At 37.3% G+C, this 22,749-nt stretch overlaps 2 protein-coding genes across 3 annotated transcripts in view; one reads left to right on the forward strand and one right to left on the reverse strand.

Annotated features, from left to right (window-relative positions):
• The first annotated feature begins 1,694 nt into the window (after positions 1–1,694).
• The window catches only part of LOC121410761 (cyclin-dependent kinase 2-like), a 33,610-nt gene continuing 12,555 nt past the window's right edge, over positions 1,695–22,749 (forward strand). Inside the window, exons 1-5 of the mRNA XM_041603047.1 lie at positions 1,695–2,012; positions 6,880–6,957; positions 8,212–8,332; positions 8,642–8,812; positions 10,004–10,105. Of these exons, the coding sequence (XP_041458981.1) occupies positions 1,783–2,012; positions 6,880–6,957; positions 8,212–8,332; positions 8,642–8,812; positions 10,004–10,105 (702 nt within the window). The 5' untranslated portion in view covers positions 1,695–1,782. The remainder of the gene's footprint in view (positions 2,013–6,879; positions 6,958–8,211; positions 8,333–8,641; positions 8,813–10,003; positions 10,106–22,749) is intronic.
• LOC121410762 lies at positions 16,822–22,443 on the reverse strand. 2 transcript variants are annotated; one of them, XR_005969373.1, is made up of 4 exons: positions 22,174–22,443; positions 19,061–19,437; positions 17,616–17,731; positions 16,822–16,926 (listed from the first exon to the last, which is right to left on the reverse strand). XR_005969373.1 is itself a non-coding variant. In XM_041603048.1 (3 exons), the coding sequence occupies exons 1-2, from the start codon at positions 19,435–19,437 to the stop codon at positions 17,728–17,730; spliced, it is 381 nt and encodes a 126-aa protein (XP_041458982.1). In that variant the 5' UTR covers positions 19,438–20,099; the 3' UTR covers positions 16,822–16,926; positions 17,616–17,727. The 2 variants fall into 2 exon arrangements, 1 of the variants encoding a protein (XP_041458982.1); XM_041603048.1 differs by lacking the exon at positions 22,174–22,443 and having other exon boundaries at positions 19,061–20,099.

Raw genomic sequence — 22,749 nt, forward strand, 5'->3', positions numbered from 1 at the left:
TTCATGAATATAATGTAAAAAGAGTGTCGCTCGGCGAACACAGTCATAAGACGCCCGCCTGTAACACGGAAAATGGAGTTATAATATTGGTCAAACAAGAAAAGTGGAAGACGGCGACTTCACCTTTGACCTTCTGACCTAAATATCAACAGAATTCCTGGGATCTATGCTAGTATCATATACACACCAATATGAGCCTAGGTTAAGTTAACCTAAAGTTATCGCGTTAACAAGGACTTCAGTAGGGTCAAGACGAAAACATGTCTATGACCTTGACCTTTGACCTTTTGATTTCAAAATCAATGGCTTCCTGGTAATAGTATCCATGCTATAGTATTATATACACCAGTTAAACTGAAGTCATCGCGTTTACAGGGACTTCAGAAGGGTAAGATGAAAACATGTCACTGCCTTGGCCTTTGACCTTTTTACCTCAAAATCAATAAGCTTCCTGGAATCCATGGTAGTATTATACACATCAAATTCATGAGCTCCGGTTAAGTTAAACTGAAGTGATTTACAAGGAAACGTTCACGGATGCCGGACGGACGGACAGACAGACGGACGTCGGACACCGATCGTGATACGATCGTGATACGTCCCGTAGGACGGGCGTATAAAAAATCTACTACATAATTAGAATTTCATTTCAAAAGGATATGTTGTGCACCCTCAAAATTAGTAGTTACGTTACTGCGTTAAATTAATCTGTTGTGTAGGAAACAACCGTCATTGTGGTTGGCTTAGCAGGTTTGCGCCTAACAGGCTGCTTGGAATGCTATGAATCCAGTGACCGGGTAATAATAATTGTGAAGCGCTTTGAACAGTCGTAGATTGATATTGATAAAGCGCTATATAAATGCCAGTTATTATTATTATTATTATTGTGTAAAGGCTATTATTCACCCATGCACGATCAGGACCACAGCTGTATAGCACTATAGCGTTCAGATGGAAGGGTTTGGGCCATGACCCCAAACCAAGAACAAAAAAGAATGGGAGGGAACTATATGAAAAAGTAAAGGAAAGGTGTAAGATAATGATGTTATTTTCTGAATATCATGTCGAAATCCCTCTTTCTGTAATAAAGATGTCAAAATTTTTGCTCTCTAGCTTCGCTCACTCACATTTTTTTTCTATAAAATAATGTTGCCTGATATGTCGTGGGCCACTCAAAATTTTGCCTCATCACTGCCTGTTCATACCATGATATGACCAGGAAATTTAATTGCTCCTGCCCCCCCCCCCGACCACCGACCCCTGTTACGCCCCTGCCTGTCCATCACCAATTAAAGCCCATTGTTTGTCCTGAAGAATTTATCTTGTATATGTCGCTTTCTAATGCAATTTTGTATGATTGTGTATAATTAATGCATGTGATTATGTTATACCGTATGTAATGTTTCAAAGGTGAGCAAAACGAAGTTCCATGTGGACAATAAAATGAAAATGAGTAGAATTAGGGACACAAAAAGATTAGGCGAACCTGTTTAATTTTTCAATTATCCTTCCAAACTAAAATGCATAACGATACCTATTTTGCCGACAATCATAATACTTAGTAATATGTATAAAAGCTTGGCGGTATAGAAAATATTAGGCCAATCACAAGCGCACAAAGAGCCGGCGAAAATGTTCCTCGTCCAATCAATGGCAGTTTAAATTGTCACGTGATTTGAAGTGCGCGAACTAGAAATTTGTCGTCTGCAACAAACGAGGAGCTTTTGCCATCGTTCGTTGTGCATATGTCTTTCGCGATTTGAGCGGAGAGCTAAGCTCCGAATGCGCCCGAGCTCTGCCGCGCAAATTAATGCAAAACTGACAAAGCATATCGAGCTAGCTGCTCGGCTTATCTTGGTACAGTCACTGCGAGATGGAGTTAAAAAGACAATAAATATGAATAACTTTGAAAAGATTGAGAAGATTGGTGAAGGCACTTATGGAGTGGTTTACAAGGCAAAAGACTTGAAATCTGGAAAAACCGTCGCATTGAAGAAAATACGACTGGATACGTGAGTTATTGGGTATTTTAAATACCTTGTTCTGTCTTGCTGGTCCGATGACAATTGACGTGTCCAGCATGTTGTGTAGTCCCACCTATCGGCCTACGCATGTATTCGAATGCCCGACTGTCGATGGCGGCATTGCTTGGAGGAACTCTTCCAAAGACGACTTTTATTTTTAATTTAACCTAATTTAGGCCTACTTATTGTATTTGTAACTTTGTAACGTTACACTCTATCGTTAGGTATTGAATTAAGTCAGCATGAAAAATCAAAATTAACTGGCCATTCCATGCTTTTTTTCACTGAATCAAATTTGCCATTCTTATTCTACTTAAGTTCTAGTAACGGTACGGTAGGCCTAGTTGTATTAACTTTTAACATTAGATATTTAATATTCTAACTTTTTTTTTTTAATCTAGATCTGTAATCTAACTTAGGTCTAGATCTACTCTAAGTTTCCTCCTTAACGCGATATGACCCGGGGGGGGGGGGGGCACTCGACCAAAAAAGTGGTGGGGGTGTGCCACGGGTGAGACAAAAAACGGGGGCCTTGGAGCGGGCTTATTGTAAAAAGGAGGGTCCTCGGAACGGGCTTCGGAACGACAATGTTTGTGAAAACGGGGGTCCTTGGAACGGATCGCCAGCGTGTGAGTGCGTATGCATCCCTATGGAATGATCATGCGTGCATGATGCAGATAGCGCGGCCTCCGCCGGGGGAGCTCTGCGGCCGCTTTTCATCAAAATTGCAGCTCATTCAAAGTGATCGGAGCGGCGTAACGAAAAATATGCAAAGCTTTGGAGCGGATTTCTCTCTTCTTTTTTCTCGATAAGAAGAAAATGCTATGCCTTGGAGCGGCTTTCTTTGTTCTTTCTCTCAACAAGGCAAAAATGCTATGCCTTGAAACGGAAATTTGAGTGTGAAAATGGGGGTCCCCTCCGCGGCACATACCCACTATGCATTATATACTGAGTGCCCCCCCCTCCCCGGGGATATGACATTGTAAGAAACCTCACTTCACTGGTTCCCTCTTTCCTCATGTGATAATTAATTCATCGGGCTCAGATTTCCTTGGGTGGATATGGACAAGTACATCAACGATTCCGTGCAAGGGTTTAATTAGTCAAATGTAGAATTATCATTTTGTAATTAATGCAGAAGTTATATCTATCCAGCATATCCCTGCTCTTCAAGACCACCCTGCCCTGCCACTTTCAAACACAAAAAAAATCATTACAACAATGGATTCACTAGACCTATGAAATAAATCATAATCAAGATATAGAATCTAAGATTCTACATTCTGGAGCTTGGAGATGAATCATTTCAATAAACTTTTATATGTTACATTACTAGCTCAGTCGGTAGAGCGGGGGTTTCGGATTCTTTGTGACCCGGGTTCGATTCCCAAGTGGTGCGCTAGTGCCCTTTGGTAAGGCATTTATCCTCATTACCAGGTCCCTCGGAGAGGACCTTAAGCCGGTCCCTAGGAGAGGACCTTAAGCCGTTGGTCCCCTGGTTGCTTGCTCACAGGCATTTGTGCTTTCTTAGCAGTCAGGTAAAAAACCTTGGTATGTTTTCATGTTTTTACTAATGAAAATGGGAACCAGCTGTGGAAAATTCTCCAGAATTGTCCATGCTGGTTCCTATTTCATGAGATGATAAAGACAGTTTACTAGTGAGAGTTATTTCATCATTGTCGTTACTGATGAAATAGATCTTAATCACATAGGGCCTAAGTAATGGGTGGATCCAGTGGGAGGGGGGCGAAATTTTTTTCACCCATTTATTCCCTGACGGGCCGCTCAAAGTTGAATTTTGTTTGTTTATTTGAAGGGGTAGTCCTAACAGTCACTTCTTAGCTTTATGTTTTAAAACCATCATAAGTTATAACTTTTAACCTCCTAAGCCCTAGGCTATTTAAATATTGCGAGCGTTTGTTGAAGCATGAGCTAAAATATTTGGAAATTTGAAGAATTTTGTTCTGAAAATTGTACGTTCCGGGGAATGTTTGTGATCCTGAACACAATGGTTAATTAAATAGATAATTACTGCACTGCAAAGAGCGAGCTGAAATTTTTAATATTCTGTCCTGATCAAAAATAGACCTGTTAAGTACTGTTTGCAGTTAGCCATGAAGAAGATGAATATTTCAATTTAATTTTTTTTCAAATTTATTTATCAAAAAATATTAATACAGGGTAAACACTAAACAGATTGGCTAAATTGCTTTTATATCATTGACATGATTTAAAAGATAGATAATAAAGGTGACCTGAAAAATGGACATTCTAAAGCACTTTCTGAAACCATGAACTGAACAATTATACAAATAGTTGACGCGAGTGCGAAGTGTGAGTGGAAAAAAAATAGAGAATTTAGACCTCAAAACGAGACACTATTCATGATTTTTAAACCATGAAAGAGATGAATAATTGGGTATCTTCATACATTAATAATGCAATTTTGCGCGAGCAGGAATTTTTGTTAAAAATTGGCGAAAAACTTTGTGTGTGAAATTCCGGGGAAAAACTGTCAAAAAATGTGAGCTGTTGCTTCCTTTTTCCCGTCACGTCGAAATCGGGCTACTAGTATGTCTTTTTCTTACATGTACGGCCTACCTGAGTGCATATAATAATCCTGCAGAGCTACTTGGCCGTTAATGGCGTGCAGGAAACCCATGTGCAGTCTTTGAGGAATGCACATGCGCAGTAGCGTGGTGTACAATATGTGAACCAACAGAATGCGGTGTCACTGGGAATAGCCTATGGGGGGTCAAGCCGGCTGTTTTGAGGCGATAAACCATAGGGTATAATACCTCCAATGTTATTTTTCTTTATATTTTTAAGGGTTTCTCACAAGTTAAAACAGACACTTATTTTCTGCAGGTTGCCCCTTGGATCTGTGCCTGAGTAATCTGTCTTTATCTACTCTTCAAAATGGGAACTGGCTATGGGAAAATTGTACATGCTGGTTATCATTTTCACAAGTAAACATTAAAAAAGACAGTTTACTAATGAGATTTATTTTGTCAGAATCATTATTGACAAAATAAATCTCATCAATAATCTGTCATTATCTCCTCTTCAAAATGGGAACCAGTTATGGAAAATTTTCCAGAATTGTACATGCTGGTTTCCATTTTCATTTTCATGAGTAGATAAAGATGGTTTAAAAGTGAAATTTACTTTCATGTATTTTGTCCTGAAAATTTAATATTCTGTGTGATCCTGAACAAGATTTGTAGTAACTAGATGGGTAATGCGAACGCTAAGCATTATCAAAAAGGGACCTGTTAAAGACTGTTTACAGTTACCCATGAAAATGGTACATATTTCAACAGTTGTGTACCTGGGATTTTCCACAGGGGGGGGGGGCAAAACCGGTCTAAAAATTTGACAAGCAAAAAAAAGGTCTTCAAGCTAGCTCGTCAGGGGGGGGTCAGGGATATGCATTTTGTATGGGTTGTGAGTCGTCAGGAGGGGGCAGACTCAGGGGGGGGGGCACTCAGAGGGGTAACATTAGAATTTTAATAGATCGAAGGTTTTGTAGAGCACATACCTCTGCCATTTATTGCTCATCATCCAATGGTGAAATCAGCAGAGATTATTAGGACTTCATGTGACGTGATGGCAAATGCTCGGGGATGATGGGGAAATTATCTTTATAGACCCTACTCATCAATTTTCGAGTCCTATGGGCTTTTGCTTTGGCAGTTAAAACAAAAGTAGGCCTATTAAGAAACTGTCATCTGTAAAAAATTATTATTCACAGGCCCAGAATGAGCCATCAATGATTCATTTAAAAAAAATTGCTTACCAAACAGTCTGTATGCTCTTGAGCCACGCAAATATGGATGTTTACAAATCTGCAAATATAATGGGTGATTTCCTAACTTTGTAAGGATTTTGGCATTCCACCCAGTGCAGAAAAAAATTGCTTAACAACTTGTGTGCATTGTTGAAGCCTTTTAAAGATGAAACATACTGGTAAGTTTTCTATTTTGGGACTGAAACACCATTTGTTTCCATCAAATAATGTTCAAATAACAGTTCTATTGGCCTGAGAAATTGCGTAGAGCTTAGAAGACTTGGGTCTTAATTGTAATTTGAGGTTCATAATTACTCCATCACCTCCATGAAGTGCATGAAGCTATTAGAGTTAGTTCATCTTGTATATCTTGTACATGGAATGAGGGGATCAACCTAATAAGTCTATCTATCTATCATTTTAGCTACTTTTTATTACATTTTGAAATACAACTAAAAAAATAACTAGTTGAACACAGGTCCATTTTTGTCTCACCTGCATAGCAGAGTGAGACTCTAGGCATCAACACCAAATTTTAACCGAAGGTTAAGTTTTTGAAATGACAGCGAAGTATATGGACCTTGTTCATGAAACTTGGACATAAAGTATATCAAGTAATACTAAACATTCTGCTCGAGTTTCAGGTCACATGACCAAAGTCGAAGGTCGTTTAGGGTCAATGAACTTTTGCAATTTTAGAGATAATTATTAGATTGCTGTCATAATTTTCAAAGTTTATAGACATAGTTTATAAAATGTGGATATAGAGGTAATAAAGTATCACTGACAAGTCTTGGGTCAATGATCAAGGTCAAATGCCATTTATTGTCAATGAACATGGTATTGTATCATTGTTTTTGTGAATAATTATTTTATAGTAGTTTTCAAAGTCAGTGCTGCTGCTATATTGAATTGCATGATGCAGGTGAGACTGCCAGAGGCGCTCCACTTTTTATTGTTGTACAGTGTACTTGTGGAGATGGATACTGTCATGTGTAATTACAGCAATGTGGAAACCCACCCCACAACCATCATCGATTATCTGTGTTTTTTCTTTTGTTAAAGTGAATCAGAAGGTGTCCCCAGTACTGCCATCAGAGAAATCGCACTCTTGAAAGAACTGGACTACAAGAACATTGTCAAGTAATTATACTCATTCTAAAGAGGGGGAATATATTCTGACAATTAGAATGATTATCTAGAGAACGATGGTATTTTTGTAGTGTATGTGTTTCAAAAAAAAATTCTTTATATTAAATCTGTCATTGATAATTAATGTTTGTAATTTTCAACAATGACATGAGATGAGAATGGTGATAAGAAATTCTTGCCACTTTGCTCACATTTATTTGAAATGAATGTGATTTTCAGCTTTTTTAAAATAACAATTCTATATATTGCAATTCGCAAATTGCCTCTAAGCGGTTAAGAGAAAGGAAATATGAAGTATAAAGTTAGTATATAGTTGCTGTTTTAATTTAATGTTATTGGTGTTCATATAGTGTACTATGTAGTAATATGTTATTTCTGATTTTACTTTGATATGCTGAGAGCAGTTTGTGTTAAACAAGAAACTTCAGCTAATAAGCACTGTTCATTATTTTTTGATACATTTTGTAGTGCAAAGTATTTCTATTTCTTTTTGATTAGAGGCAATTTGCGGTATATGAAATTTATTATTGTAATTTACACCACAAATTTATTTGATATTCAGAAAGGCCTCAAAGTTTTGTTTAAGATATTCAGAAAGTAAATATAACTGGTTAAGTAGGCAGTTTTCACCATTTTTATTTGTTAATCATTTTATAAATTCCATCTTCAGTCATGTAAACATCAAAGAAATTGTGAATGGAACCCTTGCAGGTCATAAACCTAAAAACATATTGTACTTGCAATATCCAAGGATCGGTTAGGGTGCCAACTTTAAACTTGGCTTATGTAGATGGCCGCAACATCATAATGTCAAGTTATTTGAGGTCATGATATACATTGAAGTGTATCTTATTCTTTTGGTAACCAGACTACCACTTTAAAAACTAATTAAACTTGGCTCATGTTTGCCTCTGAGTGAGAGTCATGAGAGCAAATGTCTTTTCCTATTGATAAACAAATAATTGTTTGTGGGATTGACTTCAAATTTGGCTTCATATAATGTGAATATATCTGGGAGTGATGGTGAAGATCTGTTTTAGGGGTTAAAGATTAGTATGTCATAATTTGAAATTTCTAGAAGATAAGTATGTAATTCTGACCTGGCAGTGGCAGAGTTATACATTTAGAAGGATTCAAGTTTAGGATCAATCTAGCTTCCAATCAATTTATCTTCTGTTTTTCATAAAGCTTTTTCAAAAATGTCTTTCACTTTTCTTTGTTTTTTATTCTTCTATGACTGCATAGGTTACATGATGTTGTGCACAGTGATAAGAAGCTGTATCTTGTCTTTGAGTTCATGAACCAGGATCTAAAAAAATACATGGATGTTGCCCCTCCATCTGGTCTACCAACAGCTTTAGTCAAGGTACGGTGTCTCTCACTTCAGTACAAAATACATATCTCCTTTATGGCTGTGCTCTGTAGTAAAACCTTTCAGAAGAAAGGTTGAAAATTAGGGAATTTCAATTGCCACCCCAATGATCAATACATTTTTGGAGCTTGTCATATTGTAGAGGTAACGGTATATAATTATTGCATGGAATAATTACATGGGGGCTGGGGGTGATTTAGCCCCTGAAATGCTAAAAAGGGCACTGGAAACTAGAAAAGGGAGTCCTGGAAATCCCCATACATTACAGTGTCAAAGCTTATCCAATGTTTTTTTATTATGCAGAGTTATCTTCAGCAACTTCTACAGGGTATAGCATTTTGCCATGCACACCGTGTCCTTCACAGAGATCTTAAACCTCAGAATCTGCTCATTGATGCAGAAGGCCACATCAAACTCGCTGATTTTGGACTAGCAAGAGCATTTGGGGTTCCTGTCAGGACATATACTCATGAGGTAGGCCTTGGTTTGTCTGTAGCCATAATGGCATGAAAGTAAATGTCCTTGACTTCACAGCTGGATCCCTTTCTTGTCAATTCGAGTAGTTTGAGTGGTTTTCATCCAAATATACTCCATGCTAAAGTTGGTCATTGGTCTTGTGTACATAAACTTGTTATTTTGCCTTTTAACATGGTCATTGCTCTCTCTTTAACATTGCCATATTCTTATTTTATTATATTTTTTTGCAAAGCTACAGATATAAGCTATAAAGTTATGTGAAATTAGAAGATATGCCAGGGCCCCGTCTTACAAAGAGTTTATGATTGATCCGACCAACCTCAAATTATATGAAATCCATCAGTGCCATAATTTTTTTGCCAGGAAATTTACATATATGTCTGATGTAAACAAAGACAAGCATGTTGGATGTCCAAGAAAATGATTAATGTATGAATATAAATTAGATCTAGATAATATTTTGAACACACAGCCATTTTAGATATTGATGTTGGTGGTTGATTGGATCAATAGACGGGGCCCTGGTGTGGTAAGTTCAAACCGAAGCCAATAACATGACCATCCAGGAGTTTATTTAAATAAGAAAAATACTGGATGTGTCAAATAATTCTGATAGAAAATTTGATTCTGCTCAGAAATATAAGGTTAATAAGTATGGCATTCCAACGAGATATCAGGTGGATGTTTCATAAAGCTGTTCGTAAGTTAATAGCGACTTTAAGAACGTCTAGTGAAACTTTCTTCCGTGCTTCATAATCACCAATGAGCAGTTAATAGTAAATATCATTTAACACAAGAAAGGATGATCAGTTGTTCTTTATGTCGCTCTTAACGTACGAACGACTTTATGAAACGGCCCCCTTGTGTCCCAAGCAATAACAATACACCATCTCACACGTTCTTTCTTCTCTTTAGTTTGACTATTTTTTCAGTTCAGATTTCATGATTTTCACTAGATTTACAATTATATGGTGACAATTGATTGTAAAGACGTTCTCATGAAATCATTCTTTGCTGCAAGTACATTCCTTGATTAAACTTTGAATTATATTTTGTGGAAACGTAAATAGAAATATTTAGATGATTTTGTAACTTGGAAAAAAATATATAGTAGTAGATCAATAAATTTTCGTGATTTTCACATCTTAGTCCATTACGTTGATAACTTGATGTTCCCTATTCAACCAGGTTGTCACATTATGGTACAGAGCACCAGAGATATTACTAGGCTGCAGGTATTACTCTACAGCTGTGGATATCTGGAGTATAGGATGTATCTTTGTAGAGATGGTAAGAACTTCATGTGATTTGTATTATCTCTTTTTGTTGTATGTCTATTTTATATTGGAAATGTTTGGATGGATCAAGTTTAAACATAAAAAGAGTGGTATACAATGGGTGTATAGACACAATTGTAATGGTAAAGTATTTTACATGAGGTGAAATAGCAATGTTTATTTATAAATATGGAGCAGAACTGAAGTTGAAATTTAGAGATCACCTCAAATTAATTCCAAAATTTATATGCTAAATGTAATGGCTATTAAACATTTCATTTGAGGATTTCAATAACATTTTGAAACTCTTTTTAAGTTTAAAGTTCAAATTTTATTAGTTAAACCAATGTGAATAAAAAGACCCTGGAAGGAAACTGCCAAGGGCCAAATTGAAACCAGAGCTTGTTGAAATCATCCCTTTTACATATTATGTACACATTACCATATTATTATTTGGTCACTAGTTGAATAATTCAGGTTTTTGATTAGTATTTTTACAAAGTTGGGTAATCGTTTGTACCATTCAGTAACCTTCTTTTACCTTGAATGATTTAGAGAGTGTGATGAAGCAACCTCGTTGAAAGAATAACTCAAGAAATGATCATGTACATTTACTATGTACAAATGAGTATTTATTCAGGTTCTTAAAAACTTCACAAAGTTCCAAGTTACAATGTTTGATAAGAGAGTGACCGTATGTACACTCAATGAGTTAGGACGCCGTTCTGTCGATGGTTGAAGACTAACTAACTATTCTCCCCCAATTTCCCATATTTATACCTAGATTTATTCAAATGAATCTCTTGCCACTCCTGGCAACAATATGATATAAAACATAACATTGTAAGGTGAAAGCCCTCCCCTTGGAAACTAGAACTGACCAATCGAATATTTACATCTCAGAAAGTTTCAAGCATCCCAACCCAAGGATGCTGACAGGACTTTCTTCCTCTAAAAGTAGCTGACCGGTAAACAACATGATTAAATGGATGAGAGGGGAACATGTGCAACATGGACGAGCCATGGTCAGAAACTGGTCAGAACATAGCATGAAATATCAGCATGGACTTATAATTATGACAGGTAGGATTGACCTGAGACCTGTCCAGTTGAAAACAACAGGTGCTACTACCCAAATCACATGTGAAAGTTAACCCCTCATTTCTAACACAAGTGACATGCATTGTCACATACTACCCCCCACTTAAGATCATGAGATGGGATTGGTTTGACAAGGAACATCTTCTTTTCAATAAATCTCATCTCATCGATCATCATTAAAGAAATGCCGGTAATCACTACATCACTGTCAATTATACACTTCATCTTATAATATATCAAATAAAGCTTAAATACCTTTTTGCCTGCTACTGATTGCTGTACATACAAACAAAATAAAAATATCTGTAGGTATCAGGCTCTGCACTTATTAAAAATACAACACAAAATCATCATGTTCATAATTTAGTACAATTATAGTCCAATAAAATTATTCAAGTCGATGATCTTCTCGCTTCTCAAATTGGACGTCGAGAAATAACTTTTCCGGCCAGTGGTGTTGTTGTTCTCAATGTTGAATGGATCTTTCTCTCTTGCATTTAAAGGATTTAGTGTCCATAGTGTTCATAGTGTTATGATTAGACTGGGGTTGATAAACTTGTGAGCTCTCTTTAAGTAGATGATTAGACAAGGCAGGTTGTCAGTTCAAAGAGTATTACTATCACTTAATATACTTTTAACAAATATATAACGCTATGATACATATTCACACTTCAAATCATTAAAGTGACAGACAATTAACTATAGTCCCTATCTACTTCTAATGACATATTACTACATGAACTCTTCTATGGCTAACCTATCCTATTCACATACGAGACAGCCCATCTGCATTACCATTTTTGGCACCACTCCTGTGCTCAAGTCTCATGGGGTATGCTTGCAAAGCAAGGCACCACCTCATGAGTCTTGCGTTATGATTCTTCATTTCATGGAGCCATTTAAGGGGGTTATGATCTGTTTGGACGAGAAATTGTCTCCCAAAGAGATATGGCTGGAACTTCTGGATGCTCCATACAATTGCCATACATTCCTTCTCAATGGTTGCATATTTCTGCTCTCTTGGAAGCAGCTTTCTGCTTATGTAAGCTATTGGGTGATCATCCCCATCATCATCTTTTTGACTTAACACTGCTCCAATGCCCCTATCTGAGGCGTCAACCTGAACAATAAACTCTTTCGAAAAATCTGGGTTCTTGAGCACAGGGGCGCTGGATAGGGCTGTTTGAAGTGCCTGAAATGCCTTAGTACAATTGTCATTCCACTTAACTAACCTCGGTTCATCTTTCTTGGTAAGGTCTGTTAATGGGGCTGCTACTTTACTGTAGTTAGGGATGAACTTACGGTAGTACCCAGTTAATCCCAGAAATGCTCTAACATCGGTTTTCGTAACCGGTTGTGAGTAGTTGATGACTGCCTCGACCTTGGCAGGTTCTGGCTTGACAGCACCCCCTCCCAGAACAAATCCCAAGTAAAGGACCTCTTTTCTTGCAAATTTACATTTGCTTGGCTTAGCCGTCAAACCAGCACGTCTTAGCCTAACCATAACTTCTCTGACATGAGCAAGATGATGGCATTCATTTTAACTTGCCGAGCAATGGAGACGGACGTCTAACGATTGCTTCTCGCGCCCAACCACCTATTTTTCATATTCCAAAGCAATAATTGAATCACTAATTGTGAGTACGTATGGTTTATTGAATAACCTAGATCTATATCCACCTCACCCTGTTTACTGGAATATTCTGGACCTGAAATTAGATCTACTTCTAGCTTTAAACTGAACTCGTCATATCTCAACTTGCTTCGCGTCACTTACCATCATGTCTCGTGAGCTTAGACCTCGACCACACGCGGTAGCTGAATCGGCTGGCTCCCGAACGCCACCCGCATTCCAACCAGCTAAGCCTACGGCCACGCCCACGGAAAATTCCGGCCAACGGCCAAACCACGAACCTTCGCTGTCTGGGACCGAAGAACCGAGCCGGGCTGACATCATGCGATCTATTAATCGTTTCTCTGATGATGTTTCTGCCAAACTTGACAAGCTGACAACTGAAATGACGTCCATCAGGATGAAAGTGATCGACCTTGAAGACGCCGTTACCATGAATTCGACTAAAGTAGCTGAAATTGAGTCGAAGAAAATTCCAGATCTCCAGCAGCGGTTTGAAGATGAAATAAAACACCTTCAAGATAAATTAATCATGATGGAAATCTACAATAGAAGAATGAATCTCCTATTCTATGGCATCGAGGAAAAGCCCAACGAAAATGTACAAGATGTATTAAGGGAAAACATCGCTCATCTTGGAATCAGCACATCGGATGTCGACGCCATTCCCATCGTACACGCCCATCGCCTCCCAACGCGCCGTACCGGTGAACGCCAAAGGCCCAACGCGATTATTGCAAAGTTCGTCTACATGTCGGATCGCAACAAAATTCTACAGGCTTTTAATGATCTACACCGCCAGAACCACCGCGATGGTAGACAAGGAGTAGCATCTGGAAGCGGCGCAGTTCCCGTAGATCGTCACACTACCGTAACGGTTCGCACGGATCTTCCTCCAGCCTTTAAAATTCAACGGGGAATCCTTGCAACGAAAGCTTATGAGCTAAGGAAGAGAAAAAATCTGTCTACAAAAATCATTGTCAACGGCGCCAAAGTCCAGCTACTATGGAAAGAGAAAAACACAACAGCATGGCATACCTACCAGGACTGAACAGCCATGACAAGGTGACCAGTACATTGCCCATTCCTACCATAGTTTGATTACTTTTCTTTGTTTTTCATACATACAGTGATTTGCCATGGACACTAGGGTCCATGGGTTTGCTGATGGCCAATTGCTCACAAATGATTCACAACAAATTGTACTTCACCTGAAAATTGTAGTGTTCTGACAAAAAAAGAAACTCTTGGCATCTTATTGCAAATCTTATGCAACGACAAAATAAAAAAAAAATCTCTGTAATCCTAAATATAGATATGATTGGATATTTTTCCTTACTAGTACGTATGGAAGACCAAATCTCTTTATTCATTGACGAAAGCACTTTTTCTTTTCCTGATATGGATAGTCCCTTACTTACTTTTGAAAGTCACTATAGATGACAAAACTTTGTTTTTTCCATATGATTTTGTCTAAAAGGCTGCAAATTGCTGTGACAAGTGTGGGTTCATGTATACTGATAAAACCACATGGAAAGTCATCTTGTGCAAGCTGACATCTAATCCCACAAATTTTGTATGATACAGATATGATCTTGACACCTTGTTTATTGACATGGATCGTGGCATACTTTCCATACTAATGTATGACTGGATATTTTTTTAACATGGAATACCAGCTCTCTTCAATTTTTGAAAAGCACTGTATGTTGCTTACTTTGCTTTAGCATTTTTTCACAGGACGTTTGTTTTTAATACTATACATACAAAAACAAACCTTCTGTGGGGAAGTACTGGTTTGTGCATTTACCATTTTTAGTAATTTAGTAACTACCAATCAACACTAACTTTATCATTGTTAATAAAAATATAACTACACAGTAAAAAAATATATTATACAGCGCTGTTTACTAAAATCTTAAATCTTACGCAACATAGTTTAATTTCCAATAAATTAAACATGATTGTTTGGGCAGGTGGTATGGGGTTCGTATTGTGAACAGCGTTGTATAAAATCTTAAACAATTTTTACTGTGTAATTCTATATACAGTATGCACAAAATTGATCTTTTCAATATTTCAACATTACTTCATGCATGCTTTAAATGAAATGTATTCAGTATCTTATTAGTATGGAATACCTGATCTCTTTAGCACCATGGTTGACCATTTTTTTTCTCTCATTGTGGTCTCAACTTATCATAGGCTGCATTCAAATTATTACTAAATTTTACCTGAAAAATCATAATCCACATGCCTACTGACTTGTGTTCTAAATTGTGAGGACATGGGTTCTTTTGTACAGACAAAACTGCATGGATTAATAACATTTTGCTGCTAAGCGAAGTAAAATTTTATCAATTTCATATCAGGGAAAAAAATGATCTTGACCATGGTACTTTATCTTTTCCCGATATGGACAGTGCCTTACTTTCCATACTGATGTAGAACTGGATATTTTGGCTGGTATGGAATACCCAATCTGCTGATAACTTTTGAAAGTCACTATAGTTGATATTTACTGTTTTTTCCATATGATTTGGTCTAAAAGGCTTCAAACTGCTGTGACAAGTGTGGGTTCATGTATACTGACAAAACCACATGGAATGTCATCTTATGCAAGCTGACATCTAATCCCACAAATTTTGTATGATACAGATATGATCTTAACACCTTGTTTATTGATATGGATCGTGGCATACTTTCCATACTAATGTATGACTGGATATTTTTTAACATGGAATATCAGCTCTCTTCAATTTTTGAAAAGCACTGTTGTTGTTGCTAACTTTGCTTTAGTATTTTTTCCACAGAATGTTTGTTTTTAATACTATACATACATAAACAAACTTTCTGTGGGAAGTATTGGTTTGTGCATTTACCATTTGTATTAATTTAGTAACTACCAATCAACACTAACTTTATCATTGTTAATAAAAATATAACTACACAGTAAAAAAAAAATATTATACAACGCTGTTTACTATATGGGCCTTGCAGTGGTTGTTTAGGCGATTTGAGCAGGTGCTTAAATCTTAAGCAACATAGTTTAATTTCCAATATCTAATTTCCAAGCATGATTGTTTGAACGGTTGGGCAGGTGGTGTGGGGTTCGTGTGGTGAACAGCGTTGTATAAAATCTTAAACAGCATTTTTACTGTGTATATACAGTATGCACAAAATTGATCTTTTCAATATTTCAACATTACTTCATGCATGCTTTAAATGACATGTATTCAGTATCTTGTTAGTATGGAATACCTGGGGCCCGTTTCATAAAACATTTGCCGCAGCGGCAACTCCCATTTTCAGCGGCAAATCTGTGTATCTGCGGCAAATCTCAAAACAGCGGCAAGTTTCCGTTTCATAAAACTTTGCCGCAGATACTTTCAGCGGCAAATGACAATTTCTGCGGCAATATTTGACGCAGCTACTTGAGCTGCGTCAAATATTTGCCGCAGATACTTTCAGCGGCAAATGACAATTTCTGCAGAAATATTTGACGCAGCTATTTGAGTTGCGTTAAATATTGCAGCAGAAACAGCTTTTTTATCAAAATATCAACAATTTTGAGGGCCTAACAGCCATATTGCTAAATTTTTTGATGATTTTGATTTGATAAATTGCTTTTGTCATTCTAAATAGAAAATACAGGTATTTTTTACTAATTGACAAATAAAAAGTAGATTCATTCATTCCTAATAAAGTCACATTTATTTCAATAAATAGATACATAGGAACATCCATTGTGTTCCTGCAAATTTACACTTTCAAAAAAACCTTTTCTTTATCCTGTAAAAGAATGAATAAATGATGTCTCATTTTGTAAAAGATTGGCTTTTGAGTTTCAATTAGATTCATTTCATAAGTGCTGTTTTTGCTGATGTGTTTGTTGAAACTCCAGCTGAAGTTGTGGTTGCTGTTAACGCTCCCGGAGGGGTTGTTGGACATCTTGATGTTGTTGAGGTTGCCAGTGTGGTTTTTGCATCTCCTGCAGAAATTGTGGGAAGCTGCTGTAGTTGTTGGTCAATGTAGTCGTTACATCTCCCGTGTGTTTGCTGCTGTTTTTGCTCCTGCTACTGATCATGTGATTGAAGTACCTGAAATAGTAATTAATTTATAATGCATATAAGCAAGATACTAAAGTTATTTCTAATTTCACTTTCATTGTTAACCCTTAATAGATACCTTTTGATACTTTGCAAGATTTATCCAAATGGACAAGATCCTCAGGCACCCCCGGGATGACCTACCAGAATAGCCTCACCTAGTAAGGTGTATTAACAGGATTTTGTACTCATTACATTCAGTTGATTTTGCATGAACTCAATTCTTCAAATGAATGTAAAGGTTCTACCAGTAAAAAAATTTGTGAGCTTCTTCGGGTAATCTTTCTGAGTCCAAAATTTACTCATTTACTGAAAAAATAATACCGGTAATTAAAAACATGATGAAGTGAGTTTGACAGTAATTTGACATGTTACATCTTAGGTGGTAGTGGTGTGGGTCAATCATTATAGAAATGCAGAATATTCATGTACATGCAGGTTGTGTACATGTACCAATTTGGCAAGAGAAAGCAAGTCACATTATCTACCAATGATTGATATTGGTTTGTTACTTTTGCAGCTGAAAAAAAATTAATCAACACCTCAAACTTAGAGTTTAATTCTAAAATTTGGATTCTTGACAAAGAGCAAATCAAGAAGACAAAAATCATTCAAATTGTTATCATGTGACTTACTTCCTATGCCAAAATGAATCAGAATTATAAATAAGTTTAACTTACTGTTAAATCACATTTCTAGGCTCTTTATCTGGCTCTCCAAACCCTTCAGTCATTGATTTTGGCATGGCTTTCTGATACCATCTTGTGTCTTTCTGGAACTGTGGACAAAGCCTCACCTGAAGGAATAAATTAAACTGAAATTTTCAAAAAATGTTTGGCACTATAATTTATTTTCTCACATGGATACATTGCATGTATATCAAAGAAAATAAAAGGAAACTTCATGTGACTACTAGGTTTTTGTCAGGGGGGGGGGGTAAAGGGGTCAAGATGGTTTAATATGATGAACAAAAATGCAACAGTAAATAATATATAAGGAATCTCTGGTTGAGAAACGTCACTTCATGCAATTATTCCTCATAATTTATCTTGCACACACATATACACATAGTGAGGATGGGTGATGGAGAGAGAGAGCGAGCATTGTCATTGTACATGCAAAAAGTATTAAATCCATCACTGGCATATAGATGGGGGGGCCAAGAAAAAAAAAAAAAGAAAGAAAGAGAACAGGAAAGGGTGAAATAGAGAAGTATTTACTGAACATTATTACGTCAAAATCTTTCCAAATATTTTATTTCTGTATCAAAAAGTTCAAAAATTTTGCTCACTCCCTTCGCCCTCTCGCATCTTTGGAGAACTTTTGTTCCATCCGCCATATTTAGCCCTCTCAAAATATTTGGCTCATAACGCCACTCCATTGTAAGAATTTTGTTTGCTTATCTAACCCTAATAAGACTGCCAGGGTATTTTGGAGGCAGGAAAGATGGGTGGAAGGGGGGTGGGGACCCTCAAGATTGACAGTTAATTGCGCAATTGTGAAGGAATGCAAAATGCCAGCCACAGATGAAAAAATTGTATATTTGATCATTCTAAAATTATTTAAAATTATTTTCAATTAATATATTTTACTAAATCATCCATGAAATTCGAATTTGGCTGGAAATTTATAAACAAACCCCTTGAAGTTTTTTTTGTTTAGAAACATAAAAATCGATTTTTTTTTTTTTCCTTTCTGAAGTATTTCTTTTTTTTTTTACTTTTTTTATATTGTTGACAAAATTTTCTGATCATAATCACCATGAAATTAATTGATTTTAATCAGTAAAAATAATTATTAACCGGTATGATGCAATTATGAATTTTGGCTAGAAACCGAATTTCCATTGGATTTGTTCATGAAATCACATTTTAAAGCAATTCTGACATGTGCTTACACAACGTTGCGTAATTTCAGGACCGGGTACCCATGTGTCAAAAATTTTGTCTGAAAACTCCTGAATCTTTAAAAAAAGGCATATAATCACGCGGCACCATCTTTCACGTTGTGGATTTATCGTGAAAATTTTTGGGCCCCCACCACCTTTATAGGGTTAAATCAGATTGCAAATCATGATGGGTTTTACTGATATTCATTCTGCAACCCATATTTCAAAGCCTATTACCTGTGGTAGTTTGTTAGTCTCTGCATTTCTACAACTGTGGACAAATATTCTGCTAGAAGTTCTTTAGATGGGCCCTTGGCAATTTTCTTATTGTAGGAGACCGGCAAGCCCTGGCTTTGAAGTTCCTGGTCTATCCTTCTCCAGCTGCAATATCTGGTCAGTTGAGGACTTGGGGGCTTTGTGTCAGGAGTGGTCTTGGTAGTGGCGGTGGCAATGGTGATGGCAGTGGCAGAAGCAGACTTGGTGGTGGTGGCATTAGCAGCACTGATGGTGGTGGCAGCAGTGGTGGTGGTGACTGCAATTGCAGCATTGTTGATGGTGGTATATGCCTTATCACAACCAACATTAGCTCCTGCTGCCACGCTGCTGGTCTCCATCTATTATGTTTTAAGTAGAATAAACATTTGATTATTAACACATCAACTTCAGAACACTAGCATATTGATAATAAAACTTGTAGATATAGCAGTCAAAGCATAAAATGAACTTCCACAGAAGAGTACTTGCACCTTCCTCTAATAGAATTTCAGACCACCTTGAGGATGTTATGCTCAAAGCAAGGTTCTTATTTGACAACATTGGTCAGAGGAACATGGATTTAAATGTCAGAATACAAGAACTGGTATCATTGGTTGATCAATCATACTGTATAATACCCCATTTAGATATATGTTGACCAATTATTTCTTGTTGAAACACATGTCTTTGTTATCAATCTTGTAGGGTATAGAGTGCATGCTGATGCTATAGTTATCAGTGTTGTATACCGAGGCTGGCCTCGGGACCAGAATTTGCATCCTCGAAGCCTGATGTCTCGGCCTCGGTCGCTCTGTCTTGATATTTCAGCTATGAGGCTTGACAAATGCGGTCATTTCCAGCACATAAATTGTGTCCATCATCAACGTAATGTGCAATTTCTAATGCACACATTATTAGATCTAGATTCCCCCCCTCTATAGATTATATATACGGTAATATATTTTGCCTGTTTTTTTTTATTTATTCTATTTTCAATATTTTTATTTCATTTATTCATTTATTTTTTTCTTGAGGGGGGGTCAATGGTCAATTGAATTCAACAAAAAACATGCAAATAATGCTCTAAATAGCCCTTTATTCCCTTCATTTTTGTTAATTTGAGCCCGCTAAATGTGCATCCGCCGGGTCGAGCTAGTGCTTATCTTGTTGCCCGAGTCGAATTCTACAAGTTCGGATAGGTGGTTACCCTGGCTAGGCCGTTGGGATATCCCTTGGGGCCCCTTGAAAAAAATACTTTTTTTTAATTAAAAAGTGCTCTAAATAGCCCTTTATTCCCTTTAAATTTTGTTATTTGAGCCCCCTAAATGTGCATGCGCCGGGTCAAGCTAGTGCTTATCTTGTTGCCCCAGTCGAGTTCTACAAGTTAAGATAGGTGGTTACCCTGGCTAGGCCGTTGGGGTATCCCTTGGGGCCCCTTGAAAAAAATACTTTTTTTTAATTAAACAGTGCTCTAAATAGCCCTTTATTCCCTTTAATTTTTGTTATTTGAGCCCCCTAAATGTGCATCCGCCGGGTCGAGCTAGTGCTTATCTTGTTGCCCGAGTCGAATTCTACAAGTTCGGATAGGTGGTTACCCTGGCTAGGCCGTTGGGATATCCCTTGGGGCCCCTTGTAAAAAATACTTTTTTTTAATTAAAAAGTGCTCTAAATAGCCCTTTATTCCCTTTAAATTTTGTTATTTGAGCCCCCTAAATGTGCATGCGCCGGGTCAAGCTAGTGCTTATCTTGTTGCCCCAGTCGAGTTCTACAAGTTAAGAAAGGTGGTTACCCTGGCTAGGCCGTTGGGATATCCCTTGGGGCCCCTTGAAAAAAATACTTTTTTTTAATTAAAAAGTGCTCTAAATAGCCCTTTATTCCCTTTAATTTTTGTTATTTGAGCCCCCTAAATGTGCATGCGCCGGGTCAAGCTAGTGCTTATCTTGTTGCCCCAGTCGAGTTCTACAAGTTAAGATAGGTGGTTACCCTGGCTAGGCCGTTGGGATATCCCTTGGGGCCCCTTGAAAAAAATACTTTTTTTAAATTAAAAAAAATGCTCTATATAGCCCTTTATTCCCTTTAATTTTGTTAATTTGAGCCCCCTAAATGTGCATGCGCCGGGTCAAGTTAGAGTCAAGTTCTACAAGTTAGGACACGTGATTACCCCGGCTAGGCCGTCGGAATACCCTTCAGGCCTCTCAACAAAAAAAAATTCATACCCTTTTATTCACTGACTTTTGTCCCCTGAAAGTCCTCGTATTAGGGCAAGCCAGTGATTTTATGGTTGCCCGAGACGTGCTGCACCTTTTAAACCCCCTAGCTAGCTTTCAAAACCCCTAATTTTAGAATATTGAATATCCGTCCAACTTCACACGCGTTTGAATATCGAACCTGAATGTCAAACCAACTTCACAGTTTGAATATCGAATATCCAACCAACTTCCTGCCGGTCAAATTTTTGCTAACTCACAGCTTTCAAAAAAAAATAAGTTTGCCTTTTTTGATTACTGTCTGGCCATGCACCAAACTTTTTTATACTCGCAAGCCCCCCCCCCCTCCTGAAAACTATAAGAAAAACAGAGTAAATGTTTGTGTTAGTTACCCCCCCCAAAAAAAAAAAAAAAAAAAAAACATGCCCAAGCCGAGGCCAAACTTGAGCGTGAACACCAATCGAAACCCATTCATGATTCTCGAGACTTGACTGTATTTTTGTCGCCCACAACAACCCAAGCCACAAAAAATAAAGGCTCACTCTCACACAGCTGTTCACATATCGCACTGAATTAGGTAATTAAAGACTGAAGTCAGAAAGAAAGACAGATGCAACTCTCAGAGTCAAGACAGTACAGTCGCAACGCCGCTCATTCGAGCTCCACCCCACACACACCAACACTACTACGCGGAAGCTCCGGGATAGCGACCACTCGGCATCTCGATGATGCCTCCACGATATCCCCGGGCAAAATGCATGTTTACCTCGTAGAAAACGGTGGAAATATGATATGTATTATCAATGTCATTCTTTCGGAAGTGATTTATTTATTACTTTATCAAATGATGTAATAATTGAATAAATACGATAATTAGAAAGTACTTACATCTCCGATTCAAATTTTCCGTAAATTCTGTCACCATCCAAATTTTATCGCAGACGACGTGTGTGAAGAAAAAAACCGGCTGTTAGCTGCATATCAGGCTCGTTCACGAACTATTTTTCATTAAATTATTTTTATTTACGATAACAATTTGTCATTGCTTTTATGAAACGGATATTTGCAACTATGACAAGTTGCCATTGCAATAACAAGATTTGCCATAGATATGGGAGATGTTACAGTTGCAAGTCAAAAGTTTTATGAAACGGGCCCCTGATCTCTTTAGCACCATGGTTGACCATTTTTTTTTTCCTCTCATTGTGGTCTCAACTTATCATAGGCTGCATTCAAATTATTACTAAATATTACCTGAAAAATCATAATCCACATGCCTACTGACTTGTGTTCTAAATTGTGAGGACATGGGTTCTTTTATACAGACAAAACTGCATGGATTAATAACATTTTGCTGTTAAGCGAAGTAAAATTTTATCAATTTCATATCAGGGAAAAAAATGATCTTGACCATGGTACTTTATCTTTTCCCGATATGGACAGTGCCTTACTTTCCATACTGAT

The sequence above is a fragment of the Lytechinus variegatus genome, chromosome 3 (genome assembly GCF_018143015.1).
Source record: "Lytechinus variegatus isolate NC3 chromosome 3, Lvar_3.0, whole genome shotgun sequence".
Taxonomy (NCBI): Eukaryota; Metazoa; Echinodermata; class Echinoidea; order Temnopleuroida; family Toxopneustidae; genus Lytechinus; species Lytechinus variegatus.

Excerpts from the sequence above, each read along its gene's own strand:
- LOC121410762 (XM_041603048.1), bottom strand. The coding sequence starts at position 19,437 with ATGGAGACCAGCAGCGTGGCAGCAGGAGCTAATGTTGGTTGTGATAAG.